This window comes from Drosophila erecta, unplaced genomic scaffold (assembly GCF_003286155.1).
Source record: "Drosophila erecta strain 14021-0224.00,06,07 unplaced genomic scaffold, DereRS2 tig00000092-arrow-pilon, whole genome shotgun sequence".
NCBI classification, from domain to species: Eukaryota; Metazoa; Arthropoda; class Insecta; order Diptera; family Drosophilidae; genus Drosophila; species Drosophila erecta.
The window spans coordinates 11,419,977-11,435,495 of NW_020825207.1; the positions used below are offsets into that span (position 1 = coordinate 11,419,977).

The 15,519-nt window shown below is 44.6% G+C and overlaps 5 protein-coding genes across 11 annotated transcripts in view; 3 read left to right on the forward strand and 2 right to left on the reverse strand.

Moving 5' to 3' along the window:
* The window catches only part of LOC6547973 (syndecan), an 88,476-nt gene extending 85,665 nt beyond the window's left edge, over positions 1-2,811 (forward strand). For 5 of the 7 annotated variants that reach the window (XM_026981085.1, XM_015156322.2, XM_015156317.2 and 2 more), the window contains 2 exons: positions 818-985; positions 1,231-2,811. In XM_026981085.1, the coding sequence (XP_026836886.1) occupies positions 818-985; positions 1,231-1,403 (341 nt within the window). In that variant the 3' untranslated portion in view covers positions 1,404-2,811. The remainder of the gene's footprint in view (positions 1-817; positions 986-1,230) is intronic. The other 2 variants (XM_026981084.1, XM_015156319.2) reach the window with 2 other exon arrangements.
* Positions 2,812-3,503: 692 nt separating this feature from the next.
* LOC6547972 (probable peroxisomal acyl-coenzyme A oxidase 1) lies at positions 3,504-6,628 on the reverse strand. The gene is made up of 8 exons (XM_001975019.3): positions 6,300-6,628; positions 5,724-5,886; positions 5,370-5,662; positions 4,909-5,314; positions 4,332-4,838; positions 4,170-4,275; positions 3,941-4,096; positions 3,504-3,881 (listed from the first exon to the last, which is right to left on the reverse strand). The coding sequence occupies exons 1-8, from the start codon at positions 6,439-6,441 to the stop codon at positions 3,621-3,623; spliced, it is 2,034 nt and encodes a 677-aa protein (XP_001975055.1). The 5' UTR covers positions 6,442-6,628; the 3' UTR covers positions 3,504-3,620.
* An 11-nt stretch (positions 6,629-6,639) lies between these two features.
* LOC6547971 (probable peroxisomal acyl-coenzyme A oxidase 1) lies at positions 6,640-9,683 on the reverse strand. The gene is made up of 7 exons (XM_001975018.3): positions 9,139-9,683; positions 8,888-9,050; positions 8,531-8,823; positions 8,059-8,464; positions 7,389-8,001; positions 7,160-7,315; positions 6,640-7,095 (listed from the first exon to the last, which is right to left on the reverse strand). The coding sequence occupies exons 1-7, from the start codon at positions 9,293-9,295 to the stop codon at positions 6,835-6,837; spliced, it is 2,049 nt and encodes a 682-aa protein (XP_001975054.1). The 5' UTR covers positions 9,296-9,683; the 3' UTR covers positions 6,640-6,834.
* An 89-nt stretch (positions 9,684-9,772) lies between these two features.
* LOC6547842 (selenocysteine-specific elongation factor) lies at positions 9,773-11,456 on the forward strand. Its single transcript, XM_001975017.3, has 2 exons — positions 9,773-10,105; positions 10,159-11,456. Exons 1-2 carry the CDS (start codon positions 9,847-9,849, stop codon positions 11,436-11,438), a joined length of 1,539 nt encoding a protein of 512 aa, XP_001975053.1. The 5' UTR covers positions 9,773-9,846; the 3' UTR covers positions 11,439-11,456.
* Positions 11,457-11,613: 157 nt separating this feature from the next.
* Positions 11,614-12,763, forward strand: LOC6547841 (TM2 domain-containing protein CG10795). The gene is made up of 2 exons (XM_001975016.3): positions 11,614-12,104; positions 12,158-12,763. Exons 1-2 carry the CDS (start codon positions 11,845-11,847, stop codon positions 12,432-12,434), a joined length of 537 nt encoding a protein of 178 aa, XP_001975052.1. The 5' UTR covers positions 11,614-11,844; the 3' UTR covers positions 12,435-12,763.
* Positions 12,764-15,519: the final 2,756 nt, after the last annotated feature.

The window sequence follows — 15,519 nt, forward strand, 5'->3', positions numbered from 1 at the left end:
GCACACATATGCAGGGATTGGGGAATGAGTTTGGCGAATGGGGGCCACGCCAATTAAATAAAATGTAAACTCGCAGTCTTTGACAACCAATTGGCATTCGATTTCTGCACGCCTGTCAATATTAGGGAAGCGAAATAATTGCACTTGTCCTCCTGGAGCTTAAGTGAAAAGTCGAGATTTTCGAGCAGAATTTGGCACTCGCAGCTGAAAACTTTTTTCATATTGTAGCAAACTTTGCTGGAAAACCCTGTTCATTACCGTAAAATTAGCTGTCAAGAGTTTACTTACTTTGCCAGGACGTGCCGTGCTGTAATTTAACATCCGGAATATCCTGTAGGTTCTAGATAAATACTTCTAAGCCAGCAGGCTGCTTCTGCAATGGTGCTGGAAACGCCTAGATATATTTAATTTCTTTAAGTAAACTAGTATCTTTTAAGAGATTATTTTGGAACCTTGTTAGTTTGTGTACACTTCTGGGAAATACCACATAATAACTATAATTTGAAATAAGCTCCCCTTTGTAGTCAACGCTGCTCGACTAACATAAAGCCTTGTAAATACTGCATAACAACTCATTAACACACGCACACCGTACACACATGTTTACCCAATCGTATACACTCACTAAAACAAATATTTACACTCGACTCAGTTTAATTGAAAACCCAACACACGAAACAACAAAACCAAACAGCAACTCTCTGTCTTACTCTCTGTTTTGTTTGATTTTGCTTGCACGTCATGGGCATAAATGGACCTTTTTATATAGTTGCATCCCTTTCTCATCGCCATAATGCCTTCTCTTTCTCCGGCACAGCGGGTGCAGGTGGCAGCAACGTGCACGAATTGGACCCCAACACGAACGTGAATAGCCAGCCCTCCGACACAAAGGGCATCGACCACAGGCCCAACGGCAACGAAGTGGTCATCATGAGCGAGGACGATCGCACGTCGAGCTTCTTCTCGCAGCCCGGAATCCTGGCTGGTGAGTGTATTCCACAGGGCGTATCCCTAACGGCTGATATACTAGCCAATATCACCCATACGCCACGTATGACACCCATACGCCACGTATGACAGATATAATGTAGTGCTACAACAAATATCACGCATACGCCACGTATGACAGATAAAAAGCAAAGCTTTGACAAATATCACTCATACGCCGTGTGTTAGATACGGAATACATTAAATACACAGTTTACTACAAAAATGTACCCTTTTCTGCAGCTGTTATTGGCGGCGCCGTCGTTGGCCTGCTCTGCGCCATACTCGTGGTCATGTTCATTGTGTACCGCATGAGGAAAAAGGACGAGGGCTCCTATGCGCTGGACGAGCCAAAGAGATCGCCGGCCAACAATTCGTATGCGAAAAATGCGAATAATCGCGAGTTCTACGCCTGAGATAATGGCACGTCGCGCAGGTATTAAGTTGACCACAAGTACAGGAACAAGGTGTGAGGACGGGAGTGCGTATGACTGGACGAAGGCGGAGCGACTGGGTTTGGTTTGGCTCAACTGAATACACTGTGCGGAGTGGGGGTGCAACATCATCAGCAATCCACTGAAACAAGGATTAATCATCCGCAGCAGCAGCTACAAAACTAACACAAAAACAATTGAAAATTTCAAACGTTTTCAAACAGACACAATTTTTCGTGAGGGGTAAATTAAATTAAAACTATAAAAAAAAACACGAAATCGGCAATATAATAACGAGGAAAAACGAAAAGAAAACAAAAAAATGAAAACTTACCTGTAAGTTAATGCAAAATACACACACACAGACAGACAACCGACTCTCTGCGTGTGTGGGTGTGTATGCGACTTTTCTATTTAAGTAAGTTTTAAGCGACAAAAACCAACAAAAATATCAAATATAATTGCAAATAAATCATGCGAAATTTAATATATATAAATAATATATTATATATAAATAGTGAAACCAATATAAGGGCGGGCAAAATTAAGCGAATTAATTATGAATTACGAGTAGAGCAAAAGCAGAAAGAGCAGGAGAAAATTGAATAATAACTATAATAATACACACACACGCGCGCATCCAACTACATAGATGTAAAAGGCAACTTTCGTGCATATTGAATATAAATGTATGGATTATATATGTTAGCTGAATAACGAAAGCGAATTGGATACATCACGATTATCTCTCAACTCTCTATAGACCCCCTCGTCGAACCTCCACACACTTAACACTTTTATTTTAACAATCAATTGTCAAACGAAGTCCAATGAAAATATTATAATTATGAATTGTGCGGCACATAGCAAGCGGAAATCGATGCATAAATGTTTTTAAGTTATACATAAGCGGAGATATGTAATTATTAGTGTAATTCCTAAAACAAACAAAACAAAAAGAAAAAACGAAAAATATTAAATCAAGCAAAAACAGATTTCTAAAAACACTGTGAACCTTCCTGGCAACTAAAAACAAACAGAATTGAAATGAAATGAAAAGGACTATTTCTACTTTTTTCTAGAAAACACAAAACCACGAATATTTATTGAAATGAAACTGAAATTAAAATTGAATTGGAAATGAATTGATAAGTCGTCAACGAGAAAGCAATTGTACATTAATTTAGGTTTCCACTTGGGTTTTAGAGTTATTCGAGATTTCCTTCGCTTGACTCAACTGCTTCTTCCATGGCTAAGAATCAAAATCGGATTAACGCATTAATTATTGTGCATTTATTTAGTTTTTACGTTCGCTGTCACTGACAATTGTTTAGTTTTGCAAGCAAAATACAAGAGCGAATACGAGCGACAACAACAACAACAAGAACCACAGCAACAGATCATAATCACATGCAATAGTAAAAATTAATTGTTAAGTTTACAAGGCGAACTCAAATTAAACTAAAACAAAGCAGTCCAGCAACAAATGTTATACTCACACATGCCCATACACCCATACAACCAATCAATTAGCTGCAATACTTGTTTAATTGTTAGTCAACCAATATTCTCTCTCCAACTCTCATGCCATATTTTCATTGCGAAAAGAAGTTACGAAAAACGAAAACTAATATATAACATATAAGTATATAATTAGCAACATAAATCAATTGTGTGTGTAACTGTGTATAATGCATAAATAATGAATTAAACCTACTACTACTTCGACAGCAGAGCATATAACAAAGGGTACTTTCGAACATCATCAGAAGTGAAAACTATTTTCCCCTTTCCGGAATCCAAACTGAAACTCTCACACAAAAAACATGCACACTCACACACACACAAACCCAAACCCAAACAAACACGAAAACATGAGCAACAGCAGCAACAGGAACTAAAACACTTTTCTGAACACAACTTTTTCTACACTGTAAAAAACGCAACCGCAACTTTTTTGATATGTACAAGTACTATGTTTGTTCAACTCTCGACCCATAGTACGTTTTGTCAAATTTTACATCAAGTTTTTTTGCTACTTTGTAAGCGTTTAGTTTGTTAGTTTTTTAAAATGCGCTGAATGTACTGAGAAATTGGTTTTGATTTGCTAAATAAAACTGGTATAAAACTAATTTAAACAAAACACGTAGTTTCTCTTTCAATATTACACTCTATACACATCACTTGGCCGTGTTTGCTTTACAGTTTAGCCTTCATTAGGGGCTTCAGGTAGGTCTCAAAGGATGTTTGGACAGGCTTCTGGTTCATGGTGCTGCGCTTGGCCGAGTCGAAGAGCCTGGGATACACATTGCCATCGTAGCTGCCCAGCACAGAGTTGAGCACACGGTCGTGGAACTCAAACCCATCGCATATGGCCACCGCATTGGGTCGGAACTGCTCCAGTGAATCCTCCAGGCGTTTTTGCAGCGATCGCAGATCCGCATCGCTGAGGCTAATGAACTGGCAAACAAATTGGCATAATTTACTATGATTTAAGTGGCACTGAGAGGCAAACTCACTCTTAAAATGTCATTGAGGTTGTTAAGCACAGTTTGGACCAGAAATAGTTCCAGCACGTTCTCCAAAATCTTGTTGAGAGCGGGGGATCGCTTTTGGGCCTTGGCACCAGTGATCTGCTCCAGGAATGTCTGGCACACGAACTGCCGACCATGCAGCTGAAATATGTTTAAATGTGTGTCAGATAAAGGCTCCTCCGTGGACATCTCTGAATTCGTTCAGTGTATTTACCTCCGCTGCACGTGTCAGTTCGATTCCCGTGTTATTGGCCGCCACACCTTGAGACTGACCGCTGGCCATGCGATTCGCTAGATTCTCGAAAGCAATGCGGGGTTTCCTATAGATGAATCATGTTAGCGAATGGTTGGAAAGATGCCTTTAAGACAAACTCACTGTGCAGCCGTGTATTGCAAAGCCTTGATGATGCACTGCCAGGAGTCGTCCCACTTGGGGAACTCCTTCAGCTGCATGGAGGTCGCAAAGTAGCTGTAGGAGGCGGACAGGGGTTTCTTTTCCACAAACGATGCCCATGCCTTCACTAAAGCCCGTCCGATTTGCAAAAGGAGCACCGTGTTCTCGCCTTCGTAGGTGTAGGCAGCCACAGCATTGCCGTAGATGTTGCTCAAGTTAGCAGCAGTGAGGTAACCATGTCCTCCAGTGGACAGGCGGAGTCTTTCAATGCCAGCACATCCGTCAGTGGTGCAGAGGACCTTAAGAGCGCAGGACAGGATGTGCATGTCGGGCAGTCGCTCGAACTTGCCATTGTTGGCTTCCTGTACCGTCTGGTCATACATCTCCCACACGTACTCGGTGGCCAAGTGGTAGGCGATTCCCGTAGCAATCTCTGGGAAGAGCTTAAGGCGTTGGGTCACATGATCTATGATCTGGGGCTCCGGTTGGCTGTAGACGCGTACACATGAAGGATTTAAATGTATTGTCAGCAATTCCTGCGAGCATCATCGCAACTTACTTGGGCTCAATGGGACTCTGACGCCGCACCGCCGAGTATCTTGTGGCAATGGTAGCCGCCGCCAGGAGCAGCGTGGAGTTCTGGCTAACGATCAAGCAGCGCGTGTACACCATGGTCAGGTAGTTAATCCTGGATGCCGGACTGGCCTTGAAGGTGCCGTCCCGCTCCACCTTAGCGAACTTCATCAGCATGTTGGTGCGCGGAATTCGGACTTGGTTCAGTCCCAGGAAGCCCTGATTCACGGATGCCATGCCGAGCTTCTTGCCAATCTCCCCGATATCAACTCCCGGCAGTGGCATGTGAGTTTCTGAATCCCTCAACGGCACAATAAACATTTGCACGCCATGATGCACATCAGCGATATAAAGTTGAGCCACCACCATGGCATGATTGGCAGTGTGTCCCACTAAAGAACATCAAGATGGGTTAAATGTATATTTATATATTATATTACTACTTACAGCCCCCTGGCCACCACTTATAGGCCTCCAAATTCGGTGTATTCAGCACAAACTCATCCGTTTTCGGATCAAAGTCAGCCCGAGTGGCCAAGCCACGGACATTGGTTCCATGCGCCAGCTCCGTTTGGGCGTAGGTGCCAATAATGTTGCAGTTCTCCGCCGCCTTGCCCCACTTCTCCACCTGTTCGGGAGTGCCCTGACCTTTGATCACATCCACGAACATGGTGATGTGGGTGGCAACCGGATGATTAGCCGGAAAAAGTCCAAAGCTCTGTGCATTGAATAGTCCTCCACTGCAAGGCAGGCACAGATAAGATTAAAGAAACCTCTTACAAACTTGCCTTTTGAACTTACGGCCAGATGTCGGTTCCTCCAGGATTAAGCTTGTTCTGCAGAGCCTTGAGCTTAACTGCTGCCTCGGCCACCTTCTTCACACTGGAATTGTAGACCTCCTCGTGGGACATGTACTCATGGTTGAGACCATACCCATCCTCAAGATCGCTGAAGAGGGCTTTTTCTGTTGATTCGAAATCACACTTTTTTTTACTACTTTCTATTATAAGCAACATAAGTGGTGGCAATAAAAGATTGAATCAATCATAAACATAATGGTTCGGTTTATAAGTGTATGACTGTGCCTGTCGTTATCACCGGGGGGCGTGGATCAGCCCCTTAAACTGATAAGAAACTAGCGTATTTGCAGTTGCAGGCCATCGAAGATACCACAACTGCTATCACTGTCTTTTATTATTGATAGCGCAGCAGTTTTAATTCAGCTGCTCAACAATGTTTAATTATTTTTGGACTTCGGGCCATTTGATTATCTTTTTGGACCCCGACTTTTTTGGCAAAGAAGCTTTTATAGACCAAAACCTGTGCCATATCACGAACACCGGCGTGACTTTATTGATTTTTATCTTGGGCCATTACCAATCTCGCGTTTCTTCTTCAGTTTGTCTTGACCACCGTGCCACCAGGCGGAAAACTCCTCCACATTGAACTCCGCTCCAGTGCGTTCCTTCTGAAGATCTGGATTCACTGTGCTCGGTATTAGGTTTTTAATGTGCGACATTGTTGTGTGTAAAAAGTAAATACGAAATGGTTAACAACTAAACTGGGGTCCACCACTTGATCCAACCAACAGCTGTGAGCTCCACGCGACTACTGAGCGAAAGTGGATGGATCGGCGAGAAGGAAAAGCTCTCGGGGGGCAAAGTGCACAAGTCAGCTTTTCAAGAGAGAAAGCTGATCGACAAAACTTAGCCAAGAGTAGGTGTTTATGCTTGGCAAAGAATTCATTTTAAGAGCGGTTTATGTTGGATATAAATTATTTAAGAGTATTATTTACAAATATAAGAAAAAACAGGTTATGATCACTCAAAGCACCAACACATTTGGGGTATTTACAAAACATTAGATTGAGCTTAGCTCTAGATAGGGGATTTAATATAAAGCTGCCAAGGCACTAGATGTTTGACTTCATGAAAGGCTTCAAGACCTCGTGGAAGGATTTAGGCACCGATTTTTGGTTCATCGGATTCTTGAGGGCCGCATCAAAGATACGCTCGTAGGCATTGCCATCGTAAGAGCCCAGAGTAGAGTTCAGTTGGAGATCACTGAAGTCGAAGCCATCCACAATGGCCACAGCATCAGGTCGCAGTTTGGTGAGCACAGTTTCCAAACGATCCTGCAGCCGGGTCAGATCCGTATCGGTCAGGTTAATGAACTGTGATAAAAAGAAATATTAAGTTAAAACTCAACACATCCTAGGCTATATAACTGAAACCCACTCTCAGCAGGTGACCCATCTGATTGAGTGTCTCCTTGACCAGGTACAGCTCCAACAGGTTCTCGAGGACCCTATTGAAGTTAGCTGAGCGCGTCTTAGATTTAGGACCGGTTACCACTTCGGTGAAAGCACTGAAAACAAAGGCACGTCCGTGGAGCTAGAGGCAAGAAAATATTAGGAGTTTTTTAGAAATCAGTAGTGCAAAGTCCAAATAACTTCAACAAACCAACCTCCGCCGCCTGGGTGAACTCAATGCCCGTGTGATTAGCTGCGTTAGCTTCAGTTTCGCCCCTTGACAGGCGGTTGGAAAAGCTTTTGAATGCCAACCGTGTTCTATTGGCAGCTGCATACTGCATGGCTTTAACCATGTTCTCCCAACTACCTGTCCAGCTGCCAAATTCCGGATTCTTTTGTACCTCGGCCAAATAGCGAACGGTTGGCGGCAACGGAGCTCCAGTCAACGCAGCTCGCCAAGTCTTCATTAAAAAGCGACCGATCTGCAGAAGCAAAACGGTGTTCTCGCCTTCGTAGGTGCAGGCCGCGGTGGCAGCAACGTATATGTTGCTCATGTTGGATGAGGTAAGGTATCCGTGACCACCACAGGCCAGTCGCAATTTCTCTACACCAGTAGTGGAATCCGTGGAGCAGGTAACTTTCAAAGCACAGGACAGCGAATGCAGCTCCGGCAGACGCTCGTATTTTCCGTTTTCTATATCCTTAATGGTCACATCGTACAAATTCCACAAGTAATTACTGGCCTGCCTGTAGGCCACGCTTGTGGCAATCTCTGGGAAGAGCTTCATTTGCTGTGTAACATGATCAATGATTTGAGGCTCACGTTCGCTGAAAGTAACCAAGAATTGAATTCTAATAAATGTATCTACGTTGCTTACAACATACTTGGGATTAATGGGGCTCTGACGGCGCACAGCCGAGTATCTGGTTGCAATGGTGGCAGCCGCCGCCAACATCACGGCATTACTTTTGGAAATTACACAACGCGTGCGCACCATGGCGAAGTAGGTAAGCACATTGATAGGACTACTGACATAGGAGCCATCAGCCTTGACCTGGGCATGTCGCATCAGCATTCTCGTACGAGGAATCCGCACGTTCTTTAAGCCCAGGAAACCATTGTTCACTCCAATGAAACCCATTTTCTTGCCAATATCACCGATGTGAACGCCAGGCAATGGCTCATGGGTCTCCTCATCACGCACCTGAATGAAGAACATGTGCGGACCCTTGCACTTGTTGTCGATGTACAGCTGGGCCATAACCAGGCAGTGGTTGGAACTGTGACCCACTGAAAGATTATGGTACAGTTACAATTATACCTAGGAACTAGTTGGATATTTATGCCAGAACTTACAGCCTCCTGGCCACCACTTGTAGGAGGAAATCTTGGGGGTGTTGAGTACGAATTCATCAGTCTCCCGATCGAAGTCAGCCCGAGTTTCCAGCCCGCGCAGGTAGGTTCCATGACCCAGCTCGGTTTGGGCATAGGTGCCGCAAATCTCGAAGCGTTCCAGGCGCTTGCCGAACTCTGCGTACTGCTCCGGTGTACACTGAGCCTGCAGAGCTTTCACCAGCATCACGTACATCACACCAAAAGGATTGCCACCGGGAACGAGACCCCACATAACTTGACTCTCATACATGTTCCTGGAAGAGTAAGATAATCAGCCCTGATTCGAGCACTTGGCGGCAGTAAGCAAGAAACACCTACGGCCAGTAGTCGTCACCGCCAGGATTGCGCTCCTCCTGAAGGCGACGCAGCTTCTTGGCGCCATCAATCGCTCCCCGCGTGGAGGACTCGATGATCTCTTCGTGCGTTTTGTTTTGCAGCTGCAGCATCTCCGAGAAATCTATATCCTTTTCCATATATTTACCTAGTCGAAGCGAAAACAGCCAAGTCAGCATGAGCCCCAAGTTGTCTGTTCTCGCTGATTAGAGCGGTGATTAGTTTTATTGACTTACGAACGCCGCGGTTGAACTTTAGTACCTCCTCTCCTCCCGCCCACCAAGCGGCGAATTCTTCGCTGTTAAAGCTGGCTGCATCGCGTTCCTTTTGCAGATCGGGATTTACGGTGGTGGGGATAACGGAATTGGGAATTACGGAAGTGGAAGTGGCCATAGCGACTAGATTAAAAAACCTGCGAACTGCGCGCCAAGAGCACCGATCGCTTACTGAGTTTCGAACCGCCGACGGCTTTCAATAAATAAAAGTGAAACCAACCGGTCAATAAACTTGTAATCTTTGCTCTTTCGGTGCGAGTGCTCTTTATTTGGGAACAGTTTGCTATGGCGCAACCGTTATCTGGGTATTTGCTGGATCCTAGGTCCAAATTTAATCGTATGCATGCCCCACTTTTCTGCCTTATAATGCTGACATAAAGGCGGTAAAAACAATTAATAAGATAAGATTTCAATGCCAAAACAAATTTAGACTGATCTCTACAGATGTTAGAACTGAAATTAGTAAACTGATAGCCCGTTTTAGATCACTTGTGATCGCACATAACACAGCTATCGGTCGATAACAGCTGTTACATATTTAAAGCATTTCTCTGTTAATTAACATCGCTGTTATTGGGTTTCAGAAAATCGAAAAACTACCATCTCAATTGGCTTTCTTGTAGTTTTTGGTTATGTGCAGTTTATTTACCTTACTTTTATCGACATACAATGACGATCAACTTTAATATTGGATTGCTGGGACATGTTGACAGCGGCAAGACCACCTTGGCCAAGGCCTTGAGTTCAATGTCCAGCACGGCCGCCTTCGACAAGAATCCGCAGTCTGTGGAGCGAGGAATAACATTGGATTTGGGCTTCAGTGGACTTTTGGTGGAAGCTCCCGCGCACTTTCCTCAAGGAGAGCAACTCCAGTTTACCTTTGTCGATTGCCCAGGCCATGCAAGTCTCATACGCACTATTATAGGAGGTATTTATATTGATTTCATTCTAAGAACCTTTATCTATCCTAAGCAATTGCAGGTGCCCAGATCATTGATCTTATGATCCTTGTGGTGGACGCCCAGAAAGGCATCCAAACCCAAACAGCAGAGTGCCTGATTATCGGCGAGTTGCTGCAGAAAAAGCTAATAGTGGTTATCAACAAAATAGATGTCTATTCAGCGGACCAGAGGACGTCCAAGCTGGAGAAGCTACGCTTGCGCCTTGCAAAGACTTTGGAAGCCACCACATTCGGAGGTCAAGTGCCCATCTATGCTGTGTCTGCTTTGCAAGGAACACATATCTCGGAGTTGCAAGAAGCACTAAGAGAAGCCTACTTCCAGCCGCAAAGAAACCTAACCGATCCGCTGTTCATGTACGTTGATCATTGTTTCGGAATAAAAGGCCAGGGTACCGTCTGCACAGGCACTCTGCTCCAGGGCAAGGTCCAGGTAAACGATGTGATTGAGCTGCCTGCTCTTGGGGAGCAAAGGAAAGTGAAATCCATGCAGATGTTCCGCAAAAACGTGAAAAGCGCCTCCATGGGCGACAGAATTGGTCTTTGTGTTACACAATTCAATGCAAAGTTGTTGGAACGCGGAATCATTGCTCAACCGGGTTACCTGAAACCCATCTACGCCGTGTGCCTACAGTTCGAACCAATCCGCTACTACAAAGAAGTCATAAAATCTACGAGCAAGCTGCATATCTCAGTAGGACACAACACAGTGATGGCCAATGTAACTTTGTTTCGGGATACGGACAGCTCATCTTCCACGTTTCAACTGGAGAAAGAGTACGAGTATATGGAGGACGTCCAGCCTGCGGAGGTTCAACGGTCTGACCTGATCTACGCTCTGTTGCAATTCGAAAACCCTGTCCTAGCTCCGCCACATTCAACGCTGATTGCATCTAAACTGGACATGGATGTCCATAGTACTAGTTGTAGATTGGCATTTTGGGGAAGCATTTCCTGGCAGACGCACAGTTCTAATTACATCCAGGAAGAACTGCCAAAACTGCGGATTTTCAAGCGAAAACAGAAAGTGGGAAGCATTCAGCGTGTCGTCAATACCAACGAAGTAATAGTTGGAAACCTTTTTAAGAAAGAGTCTAAACGCGATTTGTACGTCGGCAAGAACGTGGAACTTTCCACGGGAGAAAAAGGTCGCATAGAACGTACCTTTGGCCAGACATCCAAAGTGGCCATAACATTTCAGGACGCTCTATCTCCTGAAACAGTAAACAATGTTAGGAATGTCAAGGTTTTGCTTAACTGTAAGAAGTATGTGTTTAATAAACAGGGAGGCCTGTTTCAATGACAAAATTAATGAAGGAAACTTAACTGGTTTATTATTTCTAATTTAAATATTCCGCCAAAGTGCCGAAGCTATCGTGCATCGACCTTTTTTTTAATTGTGTCTTCTGTAAAAGAGCTGTTATTTTCTGACATTACATTACAGAATACTTTACAGCACGGTATATTTTTAGAACTCTGCACAGTGGTATTTCCGACCGCTCTGAATGCGGTCACATTGCCCCAATCCCAAAATGCCAATGTTAAGAAACAACAACAATTTTGGAGCCTGCCCCCGCGAACTGCAATAAACAAAACATCGAATTCGGAATCGAAAACGAACACGACAACAGATAGTGCCCGTGTCCACGAGCCCCCGCCATCAGTACACCACCACATAGCCAACCGAAGAGGCCGAAACCAGACCATCCATGTTCCCAGTGCTGCTGCTTCTCCTCTTCTTCTTCGCCAAGGTAACCCACCAGATCAATGTTGACTGCAACGAGCTCCAGATGATGGGCCAGTTCATGTGCCCGGACCCGGCGAGGGGTCAAATCGATCCGAAGACACAGCAGCTGGCCGGATGCACCAAGGAGGGTCGCGCCCGCGTCTGGTGCATCGCCGCCAACGAGATCAACTGCACGGAGACGGGCAATGCCACTTTCACCAGGGAAGTGCCCTGCAAGTGGACGTGAGTGCAGCTAAACTATTTCATAAACTTTATCTATAGAACTGTATCTTTAGGAATGGCTATCACCTGGACACCACACTGTTGCTCTCTGTTTTTCTGGGAATGTTCGGCGTGGATAGGTTCTATTTGGGCTATCCGGGCATCGGACTCCTCAAGTTCTGCACCCTCGGCGGCATGTTCTTGGGACAGCTGATCGACATTGTGCTGATAGCCCTTCAGGTTGTGGGTCCGGCGGATGGCTCCGCCTATGTGATACCCTACTACGGAGCCGGCATCCACATCGTGCGCAGCGACAACACCACGTACCGGCTGCCCAGGGACGACTGGTGATGGTTAAGGCAGCACAGCGCCTGGTGTACAGTAGATCACTTTAAGTCCTTGTTATACCTTAAGTACGGCTTATGACACTAACGATAAGCAACGACTGCGGATCCGTTCCGACCCGGTTCGGATCGAGACTCTGATTAGTGCATTACGTACCCTAGTTGATAAGTGTATAGATTGTTGCCACCCCTCCTTTGCGTAGCCTAAGTTGCATTGTTTAGTCTTAGTTACCAATGTACATGGTCCCTCATACAACTCTACATCTGTGTAATTGTATAGGCCGCATAGACAAATTGTTTGCCAATATAACTACCGATTTTAATTAGTCTGTCGTGTATGCCGTGTATATCTTCCGTGGAATTCCCTCTGTCAGTTGGCGGACGAGCAATCGCACTTCTTGGCAATATAATTGGACCACTTGTACTTTGAACTCGCGAACATTTTCGGCGTGACAGAGATTGGTCAACAAGAGAACAAAACGGAGAAACCTCAGTGCCGGCGACATCCCGCGTTGTTGACTCACCGGCGAAACGCCCAGACACCAAAGCAAATCGACGGAGAATGAAAACGCACAAGCTGGGCTATCACAGAGGCGACGGTGGCGGTGGATCTTTGCCGTTCGGAAAACATTTGCTCTTGTGGCCCTTTCATCCGATTGGCATTTCCGAATTTATCAGCGGCGACGCATCAGCCGGCGTGTTGTTCGATTTTAATTGCATGGCCGGGGTCGCCTGTAATTCGATGCGTTTTAATTAGGCTCTCAATTAAGATCAAGTTTGGTTTTATCTTGAAATGGGTGAGTGTTGCGAATAGCATGCAAATGCGATGATTGGCCGGCCAGCACTGCTTACAGAATGGCTCTCCGATTTACTGATTTTCTTTGGAAATCAATATATATATATATAGTAATTAAATCGTTTTAAATACAAAATATTTTATAAATACCTTACATTGACCTAAAGGCATTAAAATTCACATTCTACGCTCCTTTTCAGTTCTTCTCAAACTGTGTAAAAACAGTTTTAGAGCAACGCCCATCAAACTGTAGACATATTGGGTATTGTTGCACGTTGTCCCAGGCAACGGTTAGTAATACTACGAAACGGCCACGCCCCTTTCGCCCCCTTTCAATTGGCAATGCACTGACCCCGGCCACGCCCACCGCCCACTTTATTGTTATATAGATAAATGGACATGTGCAAAAGAGCTTTTCAATTAGCCCGGCCAGAAGCCAGAAGTTGACAATGTGTTGTTGATACTCGTATGTCGCAATGGATCCACTGGATACACCTAATTACAGTGTTAATGTCGTGCCGCCTGTGTAAACATGCAGGGGGGAGGGGGGTCTGGATGGGGATAAGGAGGGGCAGTACACAGCAAAAAAATAAATTCACTTTGAATGAATTTAGATCTACCAATATGAAATCCTTTTTATCGCGACCATTTATATATGTATATAATGCGTAATGTATAATGCATATATGTTTAATTTACCCAATTATTCTCGGAGTATTCCAAGTATTTTTTAAGTGGATCACTTGATCTTTGTCCACAGTTATCCCCTGCTGTTTGCTCCTTGCAGCCACTTTTCTAGTGCGGTGGATCCGATATAGGTATCGCTTTTCATGGGGCAAACGAACTCTGAGCCATTAGGGAAATTTGAGCAGCTTGTTTGTGAGCAGGCTGTTGCTTTTGGATATGCGCGTGATAACCTTATGGAAAATGCCCAGATCGACCAGATCCCCCACAGATTGTTGACTCTTTGACTGGGCGCAAACTATTTCACAACTGCGACCGAGCTGGGGTTATTGGGATTGGGATTATTCTCACCTGACGCTCATCCAGAAATAGCCAGCACCATAGCGACCGAGTCACATGTTGGCCAATTGCAAATATTTACCAGTATCAAAATAGCATCGATTCGATGCGCAAACTGCTTCGCATCGTATATAAAGCATACAGGTAGTGGATAATCGCGCCAAATGCGAGTGGGGTAGGGTCTGGAGTGGAGACGCTCGACGGGTTTCTTATTTGCTCAGGGCTTAGAAGCTGAACGCTTAATTACGCTCAAGTGGCGTGGAAAATTGTGGGGCGGGATTCTCAGATTTCCAAACACCGCCCATCGCCAATTCGACCCGATGACGTTTATGCCAAATTGCTTTGCACTTCGTTTGCGAGAGGGGAGAACCTATGCAAATAGCAAACGGCATTTAATGAAACGCAATTATTTAATTTTACAGACTGCGTCACGGTTCCCACCTGGCTGCATATTGCAGCGTTCGCCTCATAAATAATGGCTGGGCAACCTCCAGTGACAAAATCCATGGCCTGGGAAACTCCAACTCCATCTCCATCTTCAGCTGTAACTCTAAATCCAAAGCCGAAACCAAAAGCAAAGCCAAAGCTGAAACCGAGGCATAATCCAAACCGAGTTTCGTTCGTGATAACTGCAATTTTCCAGCCACAACTACAGATACAATGAGTGCATAAATCATCTCCGGCTCAGCTGCAGCTTCGTGGCATTTTCCTAGCGTGCCGCGGCAGCTTTTCCAAAAAACAAAAAAAGACATGAAGAAAAAGGCCATCGCATAAATGTCAAATGGCTGGCAGTCTGATTTGGCTGCGGGTTAAGTGTGAATTATCCCAGGGCCTCGAAAACTCACCACCATTTGTATACCGCCTCATCTGCCAAATGCATTTAATAGCTTTAAGTGCTATTATCGCATTCGAGACAAATACCATAAGACACAATTCAGATTGCGAATGCGGCTTGCAGTCACGGCAGCTTTGGGGATTATAATGAATGGATTCATTCATGGTGGGAAAGAAATTGCTTACGGTTTGTAGTAAAACTAAGAAGAACACTTAAGAGCTCCCAGATACTTAGTCTTTGCTCAGTTAAGTTTGCTAGAACTAAGCCATTGGCCAGTTAAGTTTGCTTAAAGATGTATTACCTGCAATGATTCATTGCTATTGGTAAGGATTGTGAAATTGTGAAATTCCTGGTCGTTTATAACCTTGCACTTTAAAGTTTACACTTTCGCATGTAATTTAATAGTGCTAATTTCACCTGACTGCAAATACTTCAAGA